The 22,202-nt window shown below is 46.2% G+C and overlaps 1 protein-coding gene across 1 annotated transcript in view; it reads left to right on the top strand.

Moving 5' to 3' along the window:
- ITPKC (inositol-trisphosphate 3-kinase C) overlaps positions 1–9,335 on the top strand; it is a 186,149-nt gene extending 176,814 nt beyond the window's left edge. Inside the window, exons 7-8 of the mRNA XM_033955852.1 lie at positions 4,617–4,688; positions 7,912–9,335. Of these exons, the coding sequence (XP_033811743.1) occupies positions 4,617–4,688; positions 7,912–8,115 (276 nt within the window). The 3' untranslated portion in view covers positions 8,116–9,335. The remainder of the gene's footprint in view (positions 1–4,616; positions 4,689–7,911) is intronic.
- The last annotated feature ends 12,867 nt before the right edge of the window (positions 9,336–22,202 follow it).

The following is a 22,202-nucleotide window of genomic DNA, read 5'->3' on the forward strand; positions in this document are numbered from 1 at the left end:
CCAGATCAGCTCTCTGACGGTTCAGGGCTCTCAAGATCTTATGTCGTTTAATAGGCGAAGTGACACCATTTATATTCCAAGAAATACATCTAAGAGGCTTCATAAGAAAATGGATATAGACAAAAATCAGGCAAAAATCCAGAAAGAAAACCGAGAGCAAGGCCGTCCCAGCCCGCGACCAGCTCCCAGAACCTCAATCTAGACCCGAGCATCCACCAAAGGATAAAAGCCAGCCACAGGGCACCAGGAATACGGAAGGAGAAAAAGAAAAGAAGAAGAAAGAGAAAGAGGAAAGAATAGAAAGAGAACAGAAGAAACCCCCAGCATATCCACCACCCCACCCCTCCCCCCTCCGCCCCTTCCCCAACCCTCATGTGACCCACTAGTGGTCCTAGGGTCCTGTGGAACAGCTCCCAACTCCCCCTCCCAATAAACCACACCAAGAAGAACCACCCCCCAGCCCCTCACAACAATCCCACCGCCACACATCCAAAATGAAAGCCCCCTGAGTCCTACCCAACCCATACATAAACAGATCCAAGAACACGTGTGATGTCCAATAACAGGTTGAGCAGCAAAATAAACCACTACAGGGCAGAACAATATAATGCTCGTAAACAGTATATAGTGGCCTAGCGAGCCTCCATATGTGCCACCCAAACCACCCACCCCGCATGCAAACCTTCCCACCCGTATCCTCTTCATACACACCACTCCCCCAACCGGTCAACAACTGCAAGAAGGACGTACCCCCCCCCCTCCAATACAGAACATAGCATCCCCTTCACCACCAACAAGCTCTCCCCCCCCACCATCCATACAGTCCCCGAAAGAAGAAAAAGAAATGTCCCACAAAAGTCCAGAACAGTCCATCGCCCCAGGCTCCAGAACAAGGCTGTCAGGCCAGCAAAAAGCAGGCACTGCAACGATCAGGCCCCCGCCTGAGCAGGCCAGCAGGTGCGAAGGCCTCCAGGAGATAACAAGCTGAGGCAGTACCCAGAGCTCTGTGCATCAAACTATTGCAACCTACAACAAAGAACGAACTCCAAAGCAGTCAAGGAGCCGGGTCTGATGCCTGCATGGAATGTAGGAATCGTAGAGCTTCAGCCGCCACAGTAAAGAAGCGGGTCTGACCAGCATGTCTGATCCGCAAGCGGGCAGGATACAGCAGAGCAAAAGGAACTTTCATCTGGTACAGCTGGGAGCAAATGGGGGTGAATTCCTTCCGTCTGGCTTGCAAAGCAGGAGAATAATCTTGGAAACACAGCACCCTGGAGTTGTCATACATCAGGGGTCCCGAAGTACGAATAGCTCGCAGAATTTCTTGTTTATGGGCTGAGTTCAATAACTTGAGTATGACCGTGCGAGCTCTCGAGCCAGGCTCACCCAGCGGGCCCAAGCGATGCGCGCGTTCAATTCTCAGGGGACCATGCGCTGTGGATAGTGTTAAAGAACGCTGCAGCCAGGTTTCCAGAAAGGAATGGAGCTCACCATCCTTCACAGATTCAGACAGGCCAATCAATCTCAGGTTCCCCCTGCGAGACCGGTTCTCAAGGTCCTCAAGTTTAGCTTCCATGGCGACAAGCTGAGCCCGCATTTGCTGGTGATCCCCTTCACAGTGCTGCACTTGATCTTCCAGAGTGGTGAGACGCTGCTGGTAGGAGGAAAACTCTCCCTGCAACGTTTCCAGCCGAGTGTCCACAGAGTCCAATTTATCCACGATAGGCTGTAGTTTTGAGGTCAGGGATCCCTCCAGCAGCAGCTTCACCTCCGCCACAATCTCGGACACCCACGCGGTCGGCGCCGGGAGCGGCGGTGGAGACTCGCGGTCGGCCATCTTGGATTCACCCACGCGGCCGCGATCTCTCTCCCGGCGGGGCAGCCTGCTGGTCATAAAGCCCCGAACTCCTCAAAACACCTCTAAAACGCGGCAGCGATGTAATCGCCGAAATGCAGGGGCGAAATCGCGGCGCTCCGGGGTCGAAAAACAGCTGATGGTGGGAACGGGATCGGGAGCTTACCCCACCGACGTCTGCTCAGCAGCTCGACATCACGTGACCCCTCTCTTCTTTCATTTTTATGGCGACACAAGCGGGCTCGAATCAGTTTTGATACCTTGTCCCTGGACTCTAGGCAAGGTGGTTTGAATCTCCCTGATATTCGCAGGTACAACGTTGCTTCCCTGCTGCGCTTTGTTCATGAGGGCATCTCTGGCCATTATAGGTACTCTCCTCCAGGTTGGATCCGTGAGTGGTGTGCTCCTCATTCCTTTGTCTCTTTATTGCATTTGTCCCCCTGGTCTTTTCCTGGGGGGGGGATCATCGATTCCTCTTTCTGAAACCGCTAAGACAGGCCTGGTGGTGGTGGCGGAAGGCACAGGGGCGAGCCCCACAGGCATCTCCTTTCTTGCCTCTGGTGGGTAATGTAGACTTCCTCCCGGGGATGGGTACCTCAGGGTTTCAACTGTGGGAATCCCGGGGCTGTGTCAGCTTGCAACATCTCTCCGATGAGGGCACAGGGACTTTCCCCACCTTTCCACAACTTCAGACTCGTTGGGACCTCCCGAACACGCATTTTTGGGCCTATTTGCAAGCCATACATTACTTTTTTTCCCTGACTCGGCGGTGGGGAGAGCATTGGACGATGGGGAAATTGGATTCTTATTTGGCCCTCTTACCTTCTCAGACAAACACATTGTCCACCTGGTATAGGCTCCTTAAAAATGCTCTCCCTCCCTCCTATCTGCCTAGGCTTGCGGCCCGGTGGTCGCGAGATTTGGCTCTTGACATTCCTGAGGCCCAATTTTTGGACCTTTTTACTAACCTTACTCAATTTACGGGATCAATGGACCTTAGGGAAATGCAATATAAGATCTTGCATCGGACCTACAACTCTAGGGCTCGGGGACATGCCATGGGTTTATGGGATGATGACACTTGCTCTCATTGTCAGAGAGCGAGGGGCACTCTACTGCACATGTTTTTGGAGTGTCCCCATGAGGCTTTATGGCTCCAGGTGCTCCCGTTTCTTGAGGGCCTCCTTGGCAAGACCATTCCCCGGTCTTATGGCCTCTTATTGTTGGGTGACATGGGGGAAGTATCCGCTGCAGGCTTTACCGCACCATATCAGAAGTTTTTGTACACTGCACTCTTAGCGGTGAAAAAGCTGTTACCATTGGGTGGGGCCTGAGCCCGCATCCTTCACTCAATGGCTTCACAAAATGCGGGAACTAGCTGCTTTTGAAATTCAAACCCATGCGGCATCTACTGGACATGATAGGGTCGTATACGTTTCCCTGTGGAGAGCATTTCAAGTTGAGGCTGACTCACAGCCCCCATAGCCTTGCCTTAATTCGATTCCCTTTTGGGATATGAGCGGCCCCTTGACTGAGGCTTCTACTATGCACCCTGACCGGTGACTCTCGAGCTTGGTTGATTGTGGTATGTCTGTGGAGTGTTAGGTGGGTGGATGTTGGGGATGGTGTGGACTGATTGTGTGGGATAGTTCTGTATGTAGGATGGGTGGGTGATTGTAGGGTGTGGGGTTTCTACTATTGAAAAAATTGTTTTTGCGGTCTTTCTTATCTTGAGGAGGGTGCTTTATGGGGCACCTCTTGCGACTCGTTTTGGCGAGACTCTTATTTTTCATCCCATCGCTTGGGTGTGCCTACATGTTGGCTGTTACGATAGCACCTCCTCTGCTTTGAGGCATTTGTATTTCTTATTGTTTTGCTTCGTTGCTATACCTGTTCTGTGGTCCTATGCCGGACCACTGTTGTGTGTCTTTGACTGCTTTTTCAATAAAAATTATATTAAAAAAAAAAAAAAAGCAGCAATTACTTCTGACAGGATCATCAATTCCACAGTTTCTTTTGTGTTTGTGCTGCTGTTTTCCTTGTGGAATCTCTTTGGTGGAACCCAAATTACTTGTTTTCTGTTCAGGTAATTAACTTATAAACCCCCTCTTTTACTAAGGCTCAGGTGTCCATTATATTATATGGACGAACCCTGCTTCCAAAGCCTTCCATCCAAGAGGGAGTCCCGTTGGCTAGAGGGGGGTCCCCGTGGGAGTCCCGTGGGCCAGAGGGGGGTCCCCATGGGAGTCCTGTGGGTTAGGGGGGAATTCCCGCGATCCCCATTCCCGTGCAGACCTCTAGTTGAGACTCATCTCCCGTTGACTGTATGTGTGACCCGGGGATGACTTTCTCTGTGTGTCTCAGCTCTAATCCCCAACACTACTACTGACTCACCATAAGTTAACTGAAGGTGAGTCCTTTGTTTTCAACTTAAACCTGAGATACAGGTAGATAGTTTTTCTAATTGTGGTTTTCTCAGACAAGTTTCTGTTTTTAATTCCTGATATGAAAAGCTTACAAAATGCAACAAAAACACATCTGCTGTAATCTTGCCAGAGAGAAAACTGGCCAAATCAGATTAGATGATGCTACATTGGGTGATTTGAGGTTCCTGGGACTCATGAACTTCTCCAGAGGGTAGAGTTGCACTTTGATAAAGTATTTCTAATCCTAGGACTCCTGTTACAGTTCCTGTCCCTTACTGGGATTTCTGCTAATTGGCTCTGTTTATTTTTCTGCTTCCCCTCTCATCCCCCTCCAGAAAAGCTACGTGACAAGATTGAAAGAGCTTCGGACGGCCTTAGAACATTCAGAATTCTTCACATCCCATGAGGTAAATCTCATAGGTCTGCTCTCCTGTGGATTTTTCCTGTGGCATTGGAACTTGATTCTTTATTAAATGTTTGGAAAGATTATATTGTATAATATATGTCAGTGGTTCCCAAACCTGTCCTGGGGGACCCCCCAGCCAGTCAGGTTTTCAAGATATCCCTAATGAATATGCATGAGAGAGATTTGCATATAATGGAAGTGACAGGTATGCAAATCTCTCTCATGCATATTCATTAGGGATATCTTGAAAACCTGACTGGCTGGGGGTCCCCCAGGACAAGTTTGGGAACCACTGATATATGTGAATGCATATGATATGGGAAGGATAGGAGGGAGGGGATTATAATTCATTAATTTAAGTTGATTGTAATAGAATATCAAGTGATGTTTTAAGTTCAAATGCTATTTCTTGATACACTTGTTGTAAGATGAAAAATAAATAAAGAATTTTTAAAAAAAGAGTTGCTGGCTGCAACCTGATTTTATGATGCAGTTCTCTAAAATTTCCAGGGACAAGGGAAGGCACCTAGGAGTGCTGAGGGCTGGTTATTTAAAAGACCTGTTTTTGGGGCCAGTGCAGTAAGCTTGCACTGATTCTTGCCACACAATTTTCTAATGCAAATTTTTTTGTTCCCCAATGTAATAAGCAAACAGCATGCAAATTACTGCTACATTAAAAAGTTTGTGCCATCAGAAAAAAAAAAGTCTGCATCACTCCTGGTAATATGCAGCTGTTTTTGGTCTAAATGGCTCCCTTCCTGTCAGTACATGATTGGGGACTGGCTCACGTACTAACAGAAGACCAAAATAAAAGCCTTCTAGACTCTTATTTTCCCTCTCCTACTGATACCTACAAAAGAAATCTATGGTGGTCTACTCTTTCCCCCCCCCCCCAACGTTCCTGACCCTAAATTCTCTGTACCCAACACACAAGGCCTGGTAGTCTAGTGTACCCCTTTCCCCTCCACACCCACCCCAAGAGTTGCAAAACAGGAGTGATGCCCACTTGCCCTTGCCTCTGGCACTGTAATTTTGGATAATGGTGGTGCTGGAAGCAGGAGTGAGTGGATATTTCAGCTGCTTTGCAACTTTTGGAAGTGGGTGGGGAGGAGGAAAGGGGTTCTCAACCTTGTTCTGGGGACCAGCAACCAGTCGGGTTTTCAGGATATCCATAATGAATATGCATGTATATAATGGAGGTGACAATCAAATCTTTCTCATGCATGTTCATTAGGGATAGCTTTGAGAACTACTGCACTAGACTACCCAGGGATTTGTGTGTCAGGGGGAAGTGAATGAGGACCTTGGGCCATCTGCAGTGAAGTGACCCTCAACCTGAGCAGTATACTGCCCTGCCGTTGTCCTCTGGCTTTGTCTTCTATACTGTTTGCATTGGCGGAAAACTGCTTTTTAAACTCAATTTTCATGGGTTTAAATATACTCTGCACTGATTTCTAAGAGAGGTTTTGCACAGTGTTAGCTTGTACGCAAAATCTTTCTGCATCATGGACCCAAAAATAGTGCCCCCCCCCTGTGCTTAGAACACCCAGGAACAAAGAGCAGTTGCAGCTGAGGCAAAACTACAAATCTCAACAGCCCCAGTAACACCTGTAACATCAACATGTTCTATTTACAAGCTTTGGGGAGAGTTGACAATTTTTAGATAGCTTTAGGAACATGCCCACATCAAAGCTTAATACTGTACCGTAATGTAAGTACCATATATACTCGAATATAAGTTGATCCGAATACAAGTCGAGACCCCCATTTCCCCCCAAAAAGGAGGAAAAATGGTTGACTTGAATATAAGTCCGGCATATATTCATATATTCAAGTGCCCTGCCAGGCACGGCACCCAGCCCCCCTTCCCTGCCATGCACTGCACCCAGCCCCCTTCCCTCCCTCCCCTGTCAGACTTTGCACCCAATCAGTCAGGAAGCCATTCAGCGCCGAGCAGCAGCACCAAAGCGCGCTCCTGCTCAGTGCCGCTCAGCGGCTGAAGAAACCCAATCTCGCACCAGCCACCGCTGACTGGGTTAGCAGCAGGGAATGCTCGCTCCTGCCCGCTACACCTCTGGACCACCAGGGATCGGCAGAGGAGGTACAAGGATGGGAAAGGGTGCAGAGCCTGGTGGCAGTCTGCAATAATTCTGGGAGGGGTGACGCTGGCCCGAATATAAACCAATTTGGGCCCAAAAATCCCAGTTTATATTCGAGTATGTACGGTATATCTGGTTGTGCATTTTTTTTAATGGGCTTATTCTGGGAAGGATGTGCTGGAACAATCATGATTTGAGTTTAGTTAGCTAACATTTTGGAGTCTAGAATCATGAAACTTAGAAGGTGGGGGGGGGAGAGGGGAGGGGCGGGCGCGGTAAAGGTTTGCCTAGGGTGCTGCATACTCTTGCACCAGCCCTAGACTAAGGCCATCTGGAATCTTTTTTAAGTGGGTTTTTCCTGAACTTATATATGGCTAGAATGCCCTTCTTTAGAATCTCTAAAGTCTATTGTCATACTGCCCACTGTTCTGCTTCTGAAAATAAAATCTAAACAGATTCTCTCTTGTTTAAACAATTGAAATGGACTTTAACCAGCTTGCCATTATCATATTTAAGCAGGATAAGAGTGATGGAATATCTGTGTTTTGCCATATTTTTTCAAGTCACATTGCCTGTGAACCACTTGCAGAGGCCGCTTGGGCCCCATCCAGGGATTCTGAATAAGTTGTGCCCCCCTCCTTTTTTTAAAAAAACTTGGGATTTGCCCTACTGCTTTGTGGGTGTGTTTGGGCAATTAAAAAAATAATAACCTAAAAATAACCCAGAAAAAAGTGTTATTGGTGCTACTTCTAATAGCTTTAATACTCTTTTTGTGTCAAATTTTTATTAGAAAAGATTTTTGCTTCAAATACACAAACCAAGCAACAAAAACATATCACATGTGTAACCACATTAATTACCATATGAAAAAAAGATAAGAACCCCTCTTCCCTTCCCTAATCCATTACCCATCTCTCCTCTTTGCTTTATTATTTTTATTAGTGAATGAGCTTTCTAGACAGCTTTTCAGGCATCTGTATGGTCTGCAAAGCTTACGTCCTAGTACTCATATGCAGTAAGGCTACTGCCCTCCAAGGCTCCTGTTTTATTATGAAGTAATTTGGTTGTGTTTCAGCCTCTGTGTTCATTACATGGCACTAACTGAAACCCTTTTTCACATTCTAGGTGGTTGGAAGCTCTTTACTGTTTGTCCATGACAAGACGGGACTAGCCAAAGTGTGGATGATTGATTTTGGAAAGACTGTCCCACTGCCTGGCACACAGACACTAAATCACAGAGTACCGTGGGTGGAGGGGAACCGAGAAGATGGCTACCTTTGGGGACTGGACAATCTTATCAGTATATTTACTGACGTGATTCAGGACTGAGGCCTCCTCTGATCAAGTTCTGCTGCTTCAGAAGAGGCGCTTATAGCGCTCAGCTGCTGCTTCCTCCTCCAGCTCCAGAAGTACATAAATGTTTTCTGAGTACAAACTGGAGATCTGATGCGAAGTAGAAAATGTAGTGCCACAAGAGAGCAGCAAAAGCCAATGAAGATGTAAGAGGATGCCACCTGCAACATTGACTTTTGAAAGGATAAAAACTTAACTGGGCTTGAAAAAAAAGGAGCAGACAACCCTTAAACTGCCTTTCTGCAGGGATTATAAAGCTACTATAGTGCATTAAACGATGCAAAGAAGCATTTTTACACCCTTCCCTATCCCAGTTCTTTGTTCACTGGAATACAGAATGTAAGCTGAGATACCTTATTTATATACAGTAAAAAGGTATTACTTCTCAGCCTTTTCGCTAAGATGTGTTGTACTTCAACGAAATTAATACTGGAGTAGATTCCACATGTGGCCTTGGACTGGTATTATCTAACATCAAATCTTTTTGACTTTTTTAAATATTTATATGTATATATGCTGTTGAAAACACTGGAACTGTTTTGTATAGAAATTATTTGTACAGGCTTGTATAGGACTTGCTCTGGTTTTATATATTGGCATGCCAGATGAGAACGCCGAGACAGGTTTTGTTTCTTATTTGGTTGGTTGGTTTTTTAAAGAGAGCTTTTATTTTCTGAAGGTTTTAAAGGGCCTGCCACTTTACTGTTTCATACTCAGGCTTCGGCATATTTCACGGTTGCTTATTTTAAATTTTAAAAACTTGAGTGGGATTTAAACCTGGCTCAGAAATCTTTTGGCCCTGTGAAACCCTCTTACTGCATAAGAGCCACCTGTGCTTTCGTGATGCAAAACTGAGCACTGCTCAGAGGTGGTAGGTGAAGGATCATATAACTCTAAAAGTGCAAATCCCTAATATGTTTTATAAAAAGGTAAAATGGTTGTTTTAAACTGCACTCCCTCTCTCGCCAGTAGTTTGACTCCAGTAACTTGGATGAGGCTGCATTAATGAAATATAGGGTTCCTGAGGTTAGAAAAACATTCCTTGGTGCAGGGAAAGTAGAACAAGGATTCTTTACCTTCTATACCATTTCATTCACTCTGAAGCAGTGTACACTTCCCCCTCCCTATTCGCGGTTTCGGCAATCACAATTTCACATATTTGTGATTTTTGGGAGAGGGGGGAAAAACCCCCATAGTTTAGCCTTCCCCCCGGCGTCCCGGCCTTACCTGGTGGTCTAGCGGGCTTTCGGGGCAGGAGCGATCTTCCTACGCTCCTGTCCCGTGTTGATCGCCAATAGGAAATGGCTGTGGGGAGTTGTCGTCATAGTCTCGAGACTACGGGAACTCACGGCAGCCATTTCCTATTGGCGATCTGCATGGGGCAGGAGCGTAGGAAGATCGCTCCTGCCCCGAAAGCCCGCTAGACCACCAGGTAAGGCCGGGATGCCGGGGGGAAGGTGGGAGAGAGGCGGGGGGTGGGTCAGAGCTGGACAAGAAGATATTCGTGATATTTCATCATTCATGGTCCGGCTCTGCCTCATCCCCCGTGAATCCGGAGGGAGAAGTGCATTGCAAGCTGTGTGCCGCCCGAGATTCCAGGTGTGCCGTGAGATGCTAGGGAAGAGAGGCGCTGCCTGCCTACAGGACGTGCTTCTTAGTATCCCCCCCCCCCCCCCTACTGGCAGCTAAGGGTGTGGAAGGCCTTTGCGCAGGAGGGAATGTCAATGTGATGATGTTGCACATGCACGTGACATCATGTTGACATCCGCGTCCTTCTGGACGCAGCCACCAGTTTAGTGTGCCGCAGCTTCGCAAAGTTTGCGAGACACTGCTCTAATGTGTTTTTCTCATCGTGCTGGTTGTCTGTGCTACTAAAGACCACTATTATGTTTGTCGACTTGTCTGAATCGGACGCTTCTCTGTCCAGCTTGGTTAATCCTCCCATGTAGTTCGAACACCTTCCTACCTCCCAGTCTCAGGCAGTACCTTTTATCTGTTCCCAAAGTCCCTATCTATTTGGATTTTACTAATTGTGAATGCTTTCATTTTTATCTTCCCCAGCAATTCCTGGGCTTTTAGAATTTTAGTGTTTCTTTTATAGATGGTAGAAATTTCCAATTTATTTGCCAAGTAACACATGAAATGTTCAGTCAGCTATGGAACAAATTAAGTGGGACCACAGTTGAATGGAATAGTGCCTTCAGCTGGCGTCCCATTTATTTCAGAAACTGATCCTTGGCAAAGCACATTGAATGAAAGGAAAGGTGTAGGCTGTGATGTTAAGTTCCCAGAATCTCTCAGGCTGCCTGCTACATTAGCATGGGCCCTTCAAAAGACACACAGAAAAAGCAGTATAAGTCAATAGATTCTCTGAGTGGGACAGCCTGATATCTCAACACTTGAGGAAAAGACCACATAATAATATTTATAAGTTGAATCATAAAAATTATTATTGTGAAGCGGAGTGTCCTCAGCGTGAAGGGTAAGCGAAGGGAGAGAATTCTCCAGTGTTTTACACAGTAAGGCACAGGTTAACCACCCTCTGCCTGCAAACCATCATAAGACACCTCACGTGTGCTCAAATTAATCAGTGTAATAGCTTAAAACAGTGATATACAATTAGTCAATCACACAAGTGTAGGATAAAACAGGAAGTCCCGCTCTGAGAGCCCCCCAGCCAGCTCCTAGATATAAACTCAGACTTAGCTTAAAATTATGTCCATTGGTCCTTAGTCAAAAAAGGAACGCAGCATTCCTGCACCACCTTATAACCAGGTTCAACCAAGCCTGGTTTTGGAGACTCAGTCCCTTCATCAGGAACCCGTTGCTCGTAAGCAAGATGAATCGCATGTTGCCACATCCGGCGAACAGTTGAAAGACCAAACGAACTGAGAGGAGGGCGGAGCTTCATGGGCAACATGCACCCTTTTCTAGATTTGTTCAGCGATTGGTACAGGTGCTTGTAAATCCTGGCAGTTAGTAAAGTGCAAATCCTACCCACACAGATTGGAAGTGTCCCTTGCTTGGGATTCTGGTTTCTTGGTTTTAGAAGTGTTTTGTATGTGTGTGGGACCTTTTGAGTCCATCTTCTATATCAGGGGTGACCAACCTGCGGCCCTGGTCGAGGTCGATGCAGTGTTTTCCTCTGCTGCCCCTGAGTATTTACTGTCTTGTTGGCTCCCTCCTCTGTCTTGCTGCAGCGTTTGCGCGGCCCCAGAAACATTTTTTTCGGCCAATGCGGCCCAGGGAAGCCAAAAGGTTGGACACCCCTGTTCTATATTCTAGATTGCTGTGAAGGTACCATATGGGCATTTTCACATTGCTCATATTTTTCTCTCTTCCTTCAGCTTTCAGCTGACTAAGATCATATGCAAACCTGAAGGGGTAGTCTGGACCAAGTGTGCTAATGTCCGTGTCCTTTTTGTGGGACTCATTGAAACTGTGTTTCAGAAAGTCTGGGTATCGTGGCCCTTGGTCCCTTGAGTTTTGGGAATTTTATCTTCTCTACTTGCTCTCAGGTCTTACGTAACCAGATCAGTTTCTCAGAAATCTATTTGGGGAAGACTTGATAATCTTTGGATAAAGCAGTTCCTTGCTTCCCTCCTTTAAAAAAAAAAAAAAATATCCTAAGGCAGGGGGAGGAAATGGGACTCCTCTTGCCCAGTGTTGGATGGTATACGATGTTTGGGTGACTCCAGAGTACTATTCATGTTTCTTTAGAGCAGGGGTTTCAAATGTCGGTCCTTGAGGGCCACAATCCAGTCGGGTTTTCATGATTTCCCCAATGAATATGCATGAGATCTATTTGCATGCACTGCTTTCATTGTATGCTAATAGATCTCATGCATATTCATTGGGGAAATCCTGAAAACCTGACTAGATTGCAGCCCTCAAGGACCGACATTTGACACCCCTGCTTTAGGGGAAGAAATGTAAAGTTTATTTTGGTAAAGGCTCTGCTACCAGCCCCCAGCCCCCCAACTTGCTTCTGGCTTAACAAAGATTCCAATAATTTTATGTATCCATTCCTCGGGACATCGTTCTGTTTCCTAAACAATATTTCCCCTGTGTGTCTCTAATGTAGTTAACATTGAATGTAAGGATTTGTAAATTTTTAAACAAAGCCATTTTAAAAATGTTTTATCCATGGAACTGGGTAGTGAGAAATTATTCTGAATTTTGTGTCAAGTATAGTTTATCAACACTGTTATTCAGTGGCATAGTAAAGGTGGGGGGGGGGGGGGAGAGGGCAGCGTACCCTGGGCATTGTCTTCATGGGAGCGCTGGTGCCTCTCATCCTCCCCCTGCGCACATTTTGAAATGTTCCCCGGCGTGAACAGCATCTCCTACCTGCTGCTTGCACTGGCCTCTGCTCCTTTCTGATGTCACTTCCTGGTCGCGGGACCAGGATGTGATGTCAGAAGGGAGCTAAGTCTGATGCATTTCAAGGGGGCGGGGGAGGCGCTCAAGCTGTGAGGGAGGGGTGGCTGGGGAAGAACAAGGGGGTACACAGTGTGGCGATGCTAGGCACCACCCTCCTTAGCTACACTACTGCTGCTGTTCCCACCTCAACCGCCACCTGCTGAAAATAAAGGCGAATGCAACTTTTCTGTACAGTCTTCTAGGTAGAAATATTGGGGAGTTCTTTGATAGCCATACAATACTTTAGGCTGCAGCATGTTGTAAATAGAACAATCCAGGTGATCTTTATAATAACATTTGACCTTTTTTTTATTATAATGAGTTTTTTACCAAATCTCATCCTCCTCAAGGGTGAACTACAACTCTTAGCTTACTGGTACCTTAAGACCAAGGCCCCATTTTTGACCAGATCTTCAGCGAGGGGTTTATTTTGGCTAGTCTTATGATGTCTGTTACTTCATCATATATTAAGCTGGCTATTACATCTCATGCTTGGAACTGTCAAGCTAGAGACTGAGCAAAGATGGGTTTTAGGAATGCTTTTATAATCCTTTCCCCTTGGTAGTAAAGGTTTTTTAGGCTTACTCCATATATACATTCCATAACAGATATCTGAGCACCAGCCTCACCATTTAATCATGTTGGCATTCAGAAAATATGCACATTCCACTGACGAGAGAAAGAAGAAGAAAGTTGTACCAAAATCTCAAATTTTAAAGGCTGTGGATAATGCATAATATATTTCAGCTGTGTTACAAGGGAGTTCCACTGATCACATGACCATTTATAAAGTGATAAATGGCACCTAACAGGATGTTTACAAGGACAATCCTCTCCTGTTGTTTTTTTTTTTTTTTCTTGTGATCTTTTTTGCTATTTATAAAACACTTATGGAGAAATACTGGATTACTGCATGGTTTTGTTTTTCTGTATTTATAGGAATAATGTACCTAGCATTGTTAGCAGGGGTTTGTTCTTTTAACCATTGTGGCAATAAATTCAGCACCTCGAGGATTTACTAAAGTTGCATTTTTATTTTATTTTATTTTTTTGGGGGGGGGGTGGTTGGGGGCCACAATTTGGGTATATGAGTTTTTTGTGTGTTAATTTTATTGTATATGTTGTGACCTGTGAAGAATTGTTGGATGCAGCAGGCTATAAATTTTTAAAGACATATAGGCCTCCTTTTATAAAGGTGCGCTAGACGCGTTAAAATGCCCCGCGCGCTAGCCGCCTCCTTTTAACCAGGCAGTAGTTTTTCAGCTAGCATTCGCTATAGTGTGTGCAAATCGTGTGCGTGCACTAAAAATGCGCACCTTCGTAAAAGGAGCCCATAGTGTGATTAAACTGAAAACACTGTCCAACTCAATTCAAAAGCAAGTGCTGTCTTTTGAAATATGCAAGTTTTCCAAAATATTTAGTTGCACCTTTGTGGGAAAAGTTTCCATTCCTGGGTGAGCTTATAGAAGGATGTCGGGCTCCAGAGACCTTTGCTAGGGGAAAGGTACTTTCCTCCCTCCCTCTTAGCCTGTCACTAAGTTTAGAGGGTAATGAAGAAGTAAGTACCTTGTGTGGTGAGGGAACTACCACTGAAAAAGCGAACCAGAGCTTTGGTTAACCCAGTAAGGCGGCATGCCAAGCAATGGAGTGATGTGAGACGTGCTGGTTGTACTTCCATTTTAGAAGCTCCCAGAATTCCTCCAGGTGAGGGGAGCTGAATCCAGAGACTGGGCCTTAAGATCAGCAGCCTGCCAGCTCTGTTTGTGATCACTGAAATGTATTCTGTTTGTGCAACCAGTTTTCAGTTTATGGCAGAGACACTCTGCTGCTGTTTGGAGAAGCCATGTGGATTTACATACAGTGGAACCTTGGTTCACGAGCATAATTCGTTCCAGAAGCATGCTCGTAAACCAAATTACTCGTATATCAAAGCGAGTTTCCCCATAGGAAGTAAGGGAAACTCGCTTGATTGGTTCCACCTCCCCTCCCCCCGGCCACCAGCGCTGCTCCACCTCACCACATCCCCAAAAGACCCCTCCACCCTTGCTGCGCTTCCACATCCCTCTCCCCCCACACGAACTGGCTTCCGCCGCCCACCCAAACTGAAGGCTTATCCCCAATGTGGCACCGGCACGCAGCACCAACCCACAGGAGGTACCCAAAGATCGTGCTGCTTGCCGGACTGGGCCTTGAGCATCTGCACATGCTCAAGGCTTTATGGCTCTTGTTCTCTCTGAGAATCTCGGAGAGAGGCGGGAACCGGAAGGCCTTGAGCATGCGCAGGAAGAGGCAGGATCTTCGGGCACCGGCACCTCCTGTGGGTTGGTGCTGCGTGCTGGTGCCACATTGGGGGTAAGCCTTCAGTTTGGGAGGGCGGGGGATGCCAGTTTGCGAGGGGGGGGCAGTGTTTGCGGGCAGGGGCAATGCTGGTTCACGGCGGGGGGACTCGCAAATCGAGTCAATGCTTGGTTTGCGAGTCATGATTTGCGAAAATGTTTTGCTCGTCTTGCAAAACACTCGCAAACCACGGTACTCGTAAACCGAGGTTTGACTGTACATCCCATGACATGTATCTTACAAAGATGTGACCAGAATCTCTCAGTTCAATATGTATGTTTAAATTCCCTCTTGTAGACTGCTGTTTGGCGCTTCATATGTGTTACAGTATCACAGCCAATCACACTGCAGGACTGGCTATGTACTGCTTCTTATGGTATGCTCTCAGGATACTATACACAAGAATAAAGTGTTAATTTATTATCTTACTTGGGCTGGAAAAGGACTTACATAGCCACAAATATTTAAAGAAGCTATTTATGTATTCATTTTTCTATACCATTCTCCCAGGAGAGCTAAGAACGGTTTACATGAATTTATTCAGGTACTCAAAGCATGTTTCCTGTCCTGGCTGGCTCACAATCTTATTTAATGTACTCTGGGTATTGGGGGGGGGGGGATTAAGTGACTTGCCCAGGGTCACAGGGAGCAGCATGGGTTTGAACCCACAATCTCAGGGTGCTGAGGCTGTGGCTTTTAACCACTGCGCCACACACTCCCACATACGCCTCAAAGGCTCAACCAACATAAACTTCAGCCGAACAAGCTGTTTTAAAACATGCTATTCTGGAGCACAGAATCTTATCGGCTTGTAATTCTAGAAAAAAGAAGCAGCACAGCAAAAAAAAACCTATTCAAAAAAACAAATTAGTAGGAAAAAGCGATCTGCTCCCCATAAAACAGTGTTACTAATCTTTTAGCAGGAAATCCTCTTCCAACAAACGAAAGGAAAGTACACTTCTCCCTCTGTATTTGCTGTGATAGGGGATTAACAGAACCGCAAATACAGAAAATCTGCAAATAACTTTTTCATATGTTATTTGCTATTTTCTATTCAAAACCATCGTGAATATGGTGAAACCGCGAATAACATGGTGGGAGACCTGGCCTGTTTCTGAAGTAGAGGCAAAACACGGTGAAGAAAATGTTGGGAATCTGCAGGGCTGCCCAAGTCCGGTCCTCGAGATCTACTGGCAGGCCAGGTTTTCAGGATATCCACAATGAATATGCATGAGTGAGATTTGCCTGCACTGCCTTCTTGGTATGCAAATCTCTCTCATGCATGTTCATTGTGGATATCCTGAAAATCTGGCATGCCAGTAGATTTCGAGGACCGGACTTGGGCAGCCCTAGTGAGTCTAATCCATCATGCAACACACTCACATTCTCCGCTGTTATTTTAGATACTGGTTCATCAAATCCTTCCACATATTCAATTCAAACCTCAACAAGAGCCTTGATTTGTGGGAAACCGCTGCTGCTCCAGGAGTTGAATCAGCTGCGAACACACTTTATTCTTGTGTAATTTATGGTGTGTTCCCTTTTGGATTCTTTTTAATGCTCTCAGGATATACATTACAGGAGCAGCTGGTTGAAGGAGCTCTTGGACTACCAGGGGTAGGCAATTCTGGTCCTCGAAAGCCAGAGCCAGATCATGTTTTCAGGATATCCACAATAATATGCATGAGATAGATTTGCATCTCAAGGAGGCAGTGCATACAAATCCGTCTCATACATATTCATAGTGGAGATCCTGAAAACTTGACCTGGCTCCGGCTCTTGAGGACCGGAATTGCCCACCCCTGGACTAGTCTATTGCAAAATACCTTGATCAGGGGTGTCAAAGTCCCTCCTGGAGGGCCGCAATCCTGTTGGGTTTTCATGATTTCCCCAATGAATATGCATGAGATCTATTTGCATGCATTGCTTTCATTGTATGCTAATAGATCTCATGCATATTCATTGGGGAAATCCTGAAAACATAGAAATAGACGGCAGATAAGGGCCAAGGCCCATCTAGTCTGCCCACCCTAATGTCCCTCCCCTACCTTCGCCCTGTGAATAGATCCCATGTGACGATCCCATTTGGCCTTAAAATCAGGCACGCTGCTGACCTCGATCACATGCAGTGGAAGACTATTCCAGCGATCAACCACCCTGTCTGTGAAAAAGAATTTCCTGGTGTCAGCTCGTAGTTTCCCTCCCCTAATTTTCCACGGATGCCCTCTTGTTGTCGTGGGACCCTTGAAAAGGAAGATATCTTCCTCCGCCTCTATGCGGCCTGTGAGATACTTGAACGTCTCGATCATGTCCCCCCTCTCTCTGCGCTCCTCGAGTGAGTATAGCTGCAATTTGTCTAGCTGTTCCTCGTATGGGAGATCCTTGAGTCCTGAGACCATCCGGGTGGCCATTCTCTGAACCGACTCCAGTCTCAGCACATCCTTGCGATAATGCGGCCTCCAGAATTGCACACAGTAGTCCAGATGGGGCCTCACCATGGATCTATACAATGGCATAATGACTTCCGGCTGACGAAACCCCTGCGTATGCAACCTATGACTTGTCTTGCTTAGGATGAAGCTTCTCCACTTGATTGGCAGCCTTCATGTCCTCGCTGACGATCACTCCTAAGTTGCGTTCTGCTACCGTTCTTGTAAGGATCTCGCCATTAAGGGTCTAAGTCTTGCATGGATTTTGGCTGCCCAGGTGCATAACTGCATTTTTTGGCACTGAAGCTGAGTTGCCAGGACCTAGACCAGCGCTCCAGTAGAAGTAGGTCGTGCATCATGTTGTCGGGCATTGAAACATCATCTATTGTGCATTTGCCCACTATATTACTTAGTTTGGCATCATTAGCGAATAATGCTATTTTACCCCGAAGCCCTTCTGCCAAGTCCCTTATAAAGATGTTGAATAGGATTGGGCCCAAGACCAAGCCCTGTGGCACTCCACTGATCACCTTCATCATTTCAGAGGGTGTGCCGTTCACCAACACCCTTTGAAGCCTACCTCCAAGCCAGTTCCCAACCCATTTCGTCAATGTGTCACCTAATCCTATAGAACTCATCTTGCTCAGCAACCTGTGGTGTGGTACGCTATCGAATGCTTTGCTAAAGTCCAGGTACACGATGTCAAAGCATTCGATAGTGTACCAAACCCGACTGGATTGCGGCCGAGGAGGGACTTTGACACCCCTGACCTAGATGTAATGTAATATACATAGTGTGAGCGGCATAACCTGTGCTGTTTAGCTGTGTTTTTTGACAAAGCCCTGACAAGAGCAGCACCCCTAGGTGACCTTTCAGCCTTGCACCCCCTCAGTTATCATCCTAGCCCCTAAACCAGGGGTAGGGAACTCCGGTCCTCGAGAGCTGTATTCCAGTCGGGTTTTCAGGATTTCCCCAATGAATATGCATGAGATCTGTTTGCATGCACTGCTTTCAATGCATATTCATTGGTGAAATCCTGAAAACCCGACTGGAATATGGCTCTCGAGGACCGGAGTTCCCTACCCCTGCCCTAAACTGACCCCCTTTCTCAACACATTGTGCTTTTTAAATAATACATTTGGAATGTGTATACAGAGATGTTAAGTCTCATTCAAGAGTGTGTCACACTCAGTTGAAAGATTTCGCACATCAGATTCTTTAGAGCCCTATTTCTTACTCATCAGAGCTTCTATGCCAGTGCACAGATCTTGATCACTGTTTTCATGAGTCAGAAGCCTTAGAGAAGTAAACCAAGTGATCCAACCAGTAGGAAGAAGTCTGAGCACACCTGTCCACTGCTTCCCCTTGCCCTGTCCCTTTTTTTCCACATGTGCTCCCAAATCAATGTCCTCCACCCAGTGGTTACGTACAATTTTCAGCTAAAAAAAAATGTACCCAAAGTATTTCATGGGTTCCAAAGAAAAGCCAGTATTTAATGTTGCCTCGGATTTATTTGCAAAGCAATAGTACACTTAAATCATTCTAGACTTATACCCTGGGCGCACAGTCTGAAAAATCCCTTTGGGATGGGTTCACCCTTGGTGCATCTGTGTAAATCACACACAAAAGTGAGGGCAATTTCCAAAATCATTTACCCAGGTAAATGGGCTAGCTGAAAATCGCTCACCCTTCCTGCAAGTAAAAAGGTGCATTGATGGTTTCTTTTGAATTTGTGTGGCTCTCAGGACGTAGTCGGCCATTGGCTGCCGCTGCTAGCTGCTGCTCTAGTATAGACCAGTGGTTCCCAACCCTGTCCTGGAGGACCACCAGGCCAATCGGGTATTCAGGTTAGCCCTAATGAATATGCATGAGAGAGATTTGCATATAATGGAAGTGATAGGCATGCAAATCTGCTCCAATCATATTTATTAGGGCTAGCCTGAAAACCCAATTGGCCTGGTGGTCCTCCAGGACAGGGTTGGGAACCACTGGTCTAGACAACTGCCTGGTCTTGCCTAATGGGTGGGCAGGCCTGATGGGAAATGGAAAACAAGAGCTCCCCCCCCCCCCCCTTCAAAATCTTATAACAGACTACATTTGAAATCTACTCCTCTGGAAATTCTGTGAAAGCAATTTTAAATTCTACATGCTGGTTTTAAATTTCATGACATTCTACATAATTTTAATTTTTTCTTCCTATGGCATGGCTCCTAGTCCCTCCCAACTTTGACTTGACACCCCCATTGTGTTATAGTTCCCCCTACCTCACTCAGGAATAGATGCACAAAACAGTCATTAAGATCAAGTGCATTGCTGTTGGCCTGTTTTGTTTTTTTTGTCGACCGGAACAGCAGGAGGGATGCCCACTTCTTCCTGCCACCAGGTGCCCCCTGAACCCCCCCAGCCTCAGAGGAGGCTGGGTGGCATCCTCCCTTTTTTTTTTTTTAGAAAGGGGAGCAGGGGAGGGTAAGAGTCAGTTCAGGGTGGGGCCTTGGGTGGGGGAGGGGGAGTTCACAGCAGCAGGAGGAAGTGGACATCCCTCCTGCTGATTTTGGCTTGCTGGGGGGGGGGGGATTTGCGGTGGCAGGAGGGAATGGGCATTCCTCCTGCCAATTTTGGCTGGTTCAGGATGGGTTTCGCAGTAGCAGGAGGGAGTGGGCATCCCTTCTTGCCTCCATTTGTACTGAGGGAGGGGTAGTCGGGGGGGACGGGGACAGCACAGCATTTTCTTTTATGGGCCCAGATACTGTGTGTTACACACACACACATCTGTGCCTATATAAAAAAATTAAAAAAAAATAAAAAAACCCCAGGCAGACCTGTCATTTTTTGGGGGGTTGGTGGAGGTGATCACTATTTTCTGTGCATCGCATCAGTTAACTAGTTTGCAGGGCATTGAGTCAGAGGATGAGCAATTGTGTGGAAAACCACACTGTGAGGTCAGGTCAACCACTATGATCAGTCGCTAAACCAGTCAATCCGGTTTAACGACGAGTGTTAGGCGATCATACACTTTAGTGCATCTAGCCCAGTTCTCTCGTCTTAACTCAAGCTTGCTTGCTGTCTCTGACGTTTTAGCTATCTCTATCATAGCCCCTGTAGTTGCACTAGCTCTTCTTCCTGCTCCCCTTCTCCATGGTCTCCTGCCTCAATTCCCGATCAAATAGCAAGAGGAGAATGCCTGCACATCAGGCCATGCTGTCTTCTACTGCCCAGGGCCTAATTCAATGGTTTCTAAACCAGTGCTGCTCTTCCCTTTGTACCTGCACTGTACCCAGTGGTGGCAATCAGCCTGCCTGTAAATCGGTGTGTGTCCCTTTCTGCTGTCTGTGTGTTAAACTGAAAACCCATCCAGAATATTGAACCCTGTGCGACTGCTGCCATCACTGCTCTTGAATAAGTAGGAGGGAAGGAAAAAGTGGATTAGACTGTGTGGGGCAGGCAGTGTTCTGCTGTTTTAATCATCAGGGGCCATATTGGATAAATTTGAGGAGCACTGTCCTAACTAATTTGAACAGTATGGTTATAGGGTGGTCTGCACAGCTCAAACTAGCAGCTAGACCCAAGGCAGATGAAAAAGATGTAGCTCAAGAAATGCAGCCCAGTTATAGGTGCTCAGCCTAGGCCAGGGGTGGACAAGTCCAGTCCGCAAGGGCCGGAATCCAGTCAGGTTTTCAGGATTTCCCCAATGAATATGCATGAGATCTATTTTCATGAACTGTTTTCAATGCATATTCATTGGGGGAAATCCTGAAAACCCGACTGGATTCTGGCCCTCGAGGCCCGGAGTTGCCCACCCCTGGCCTAGCAGCAAGTTGAAAAGTGTCAAGTTTTCATTTGCTTTCCAGCTTTGTGAGCTGCTGTTGCCCCTTTGCAGAATCCTGTATTTGAGTGAAATTTAGCATACATAACTGCTATGCAGTTGTTGCTATTTCGATTTTTTTTTTTTTTTTTTTTAGAACAAAACTCAAAAGCAAATACTGTAACTGCAAACAGTGCACCACACAAAAACAATCCCTTATCTTGCTTTCCAAATCTGAGTTCGGGCAAATGGCAATCAGGTGCATCTTGAGTCCCTGCCCCCAAAAGATTCAATCTAACTAGCACTGAAAGCAATGGATGGTGAAATCACTAACTTAGTCATAAGACATGTTATGCTTCCATGCCTAATCGGATTGTATAGGGGCTGCTGCTTCCCTTTAAGCTAGAAAGTGGGAGAAGCAAAGCAGCTGGGCCTGTAAGGTAAACGTCATTGTAACTTCAAGGCACTGTGGTCTTAAAAAGCCTGCAGACCGATGTTTAGAACCTAACGCTGACACTAGGCTGCGAGCATGTTGAAAGGGAATGAGTTCAGGGAACAGCATGACCACTGAAGTTCAGCGACTAAAATGGTTCAGGGGCTGGAGGAATTGCCTTACAGTGAGGTTAGAGAAACTGGGCCTCTTCTCCCTTGAAAAGAGGAAACTGAGAGGGGACATGATCGAAACATTCAAGATAATGAAGGGAATAGACTTAGTAGATAAAGACAGGTTGTTCACCGTCTCCAAGGTAGAGAGAACGAGAGGGCACTCTCTAAAGTTAAAAGGGGATAGATTCCGTGCAAACGTAAGGAAATTCTGCACCCAGAGAGAGGTAGAACCTGGGCTCCCTCCAATTATTCCGCAAGCAACTGAAAACCTGGCTTTTCACTAAAATGTAATTCTATCCCCCCTTCTCTTCTATATATAAGTTCATGTAAACCTTTTTTTTCCTTCTCTTCCTATATTTTAAATTCTTGTAAACCGTGCCGAGCTCCATAACATCTGTGGAGATGATGCGGTATATAAACTTAAGGTTTAGTTTAGAAATCTGGAATGCTCTTCCGGAGGCTGTTAT

This window comes from Geotrypetes seraphini, chromosome 8 (assembly GCF_902459505.1).
Source record: "Geotrypetes seraphini chromosome 8, aGeoSer1.1, whole genome shotgun sequence".
Classification (NCBI taxonomy): Eukaryota; Metazoa; Chordata; class Amphibia; order Gymnophiona; family Dermophiidae; genus Geotrypetes; species Geotrypetes seraphini.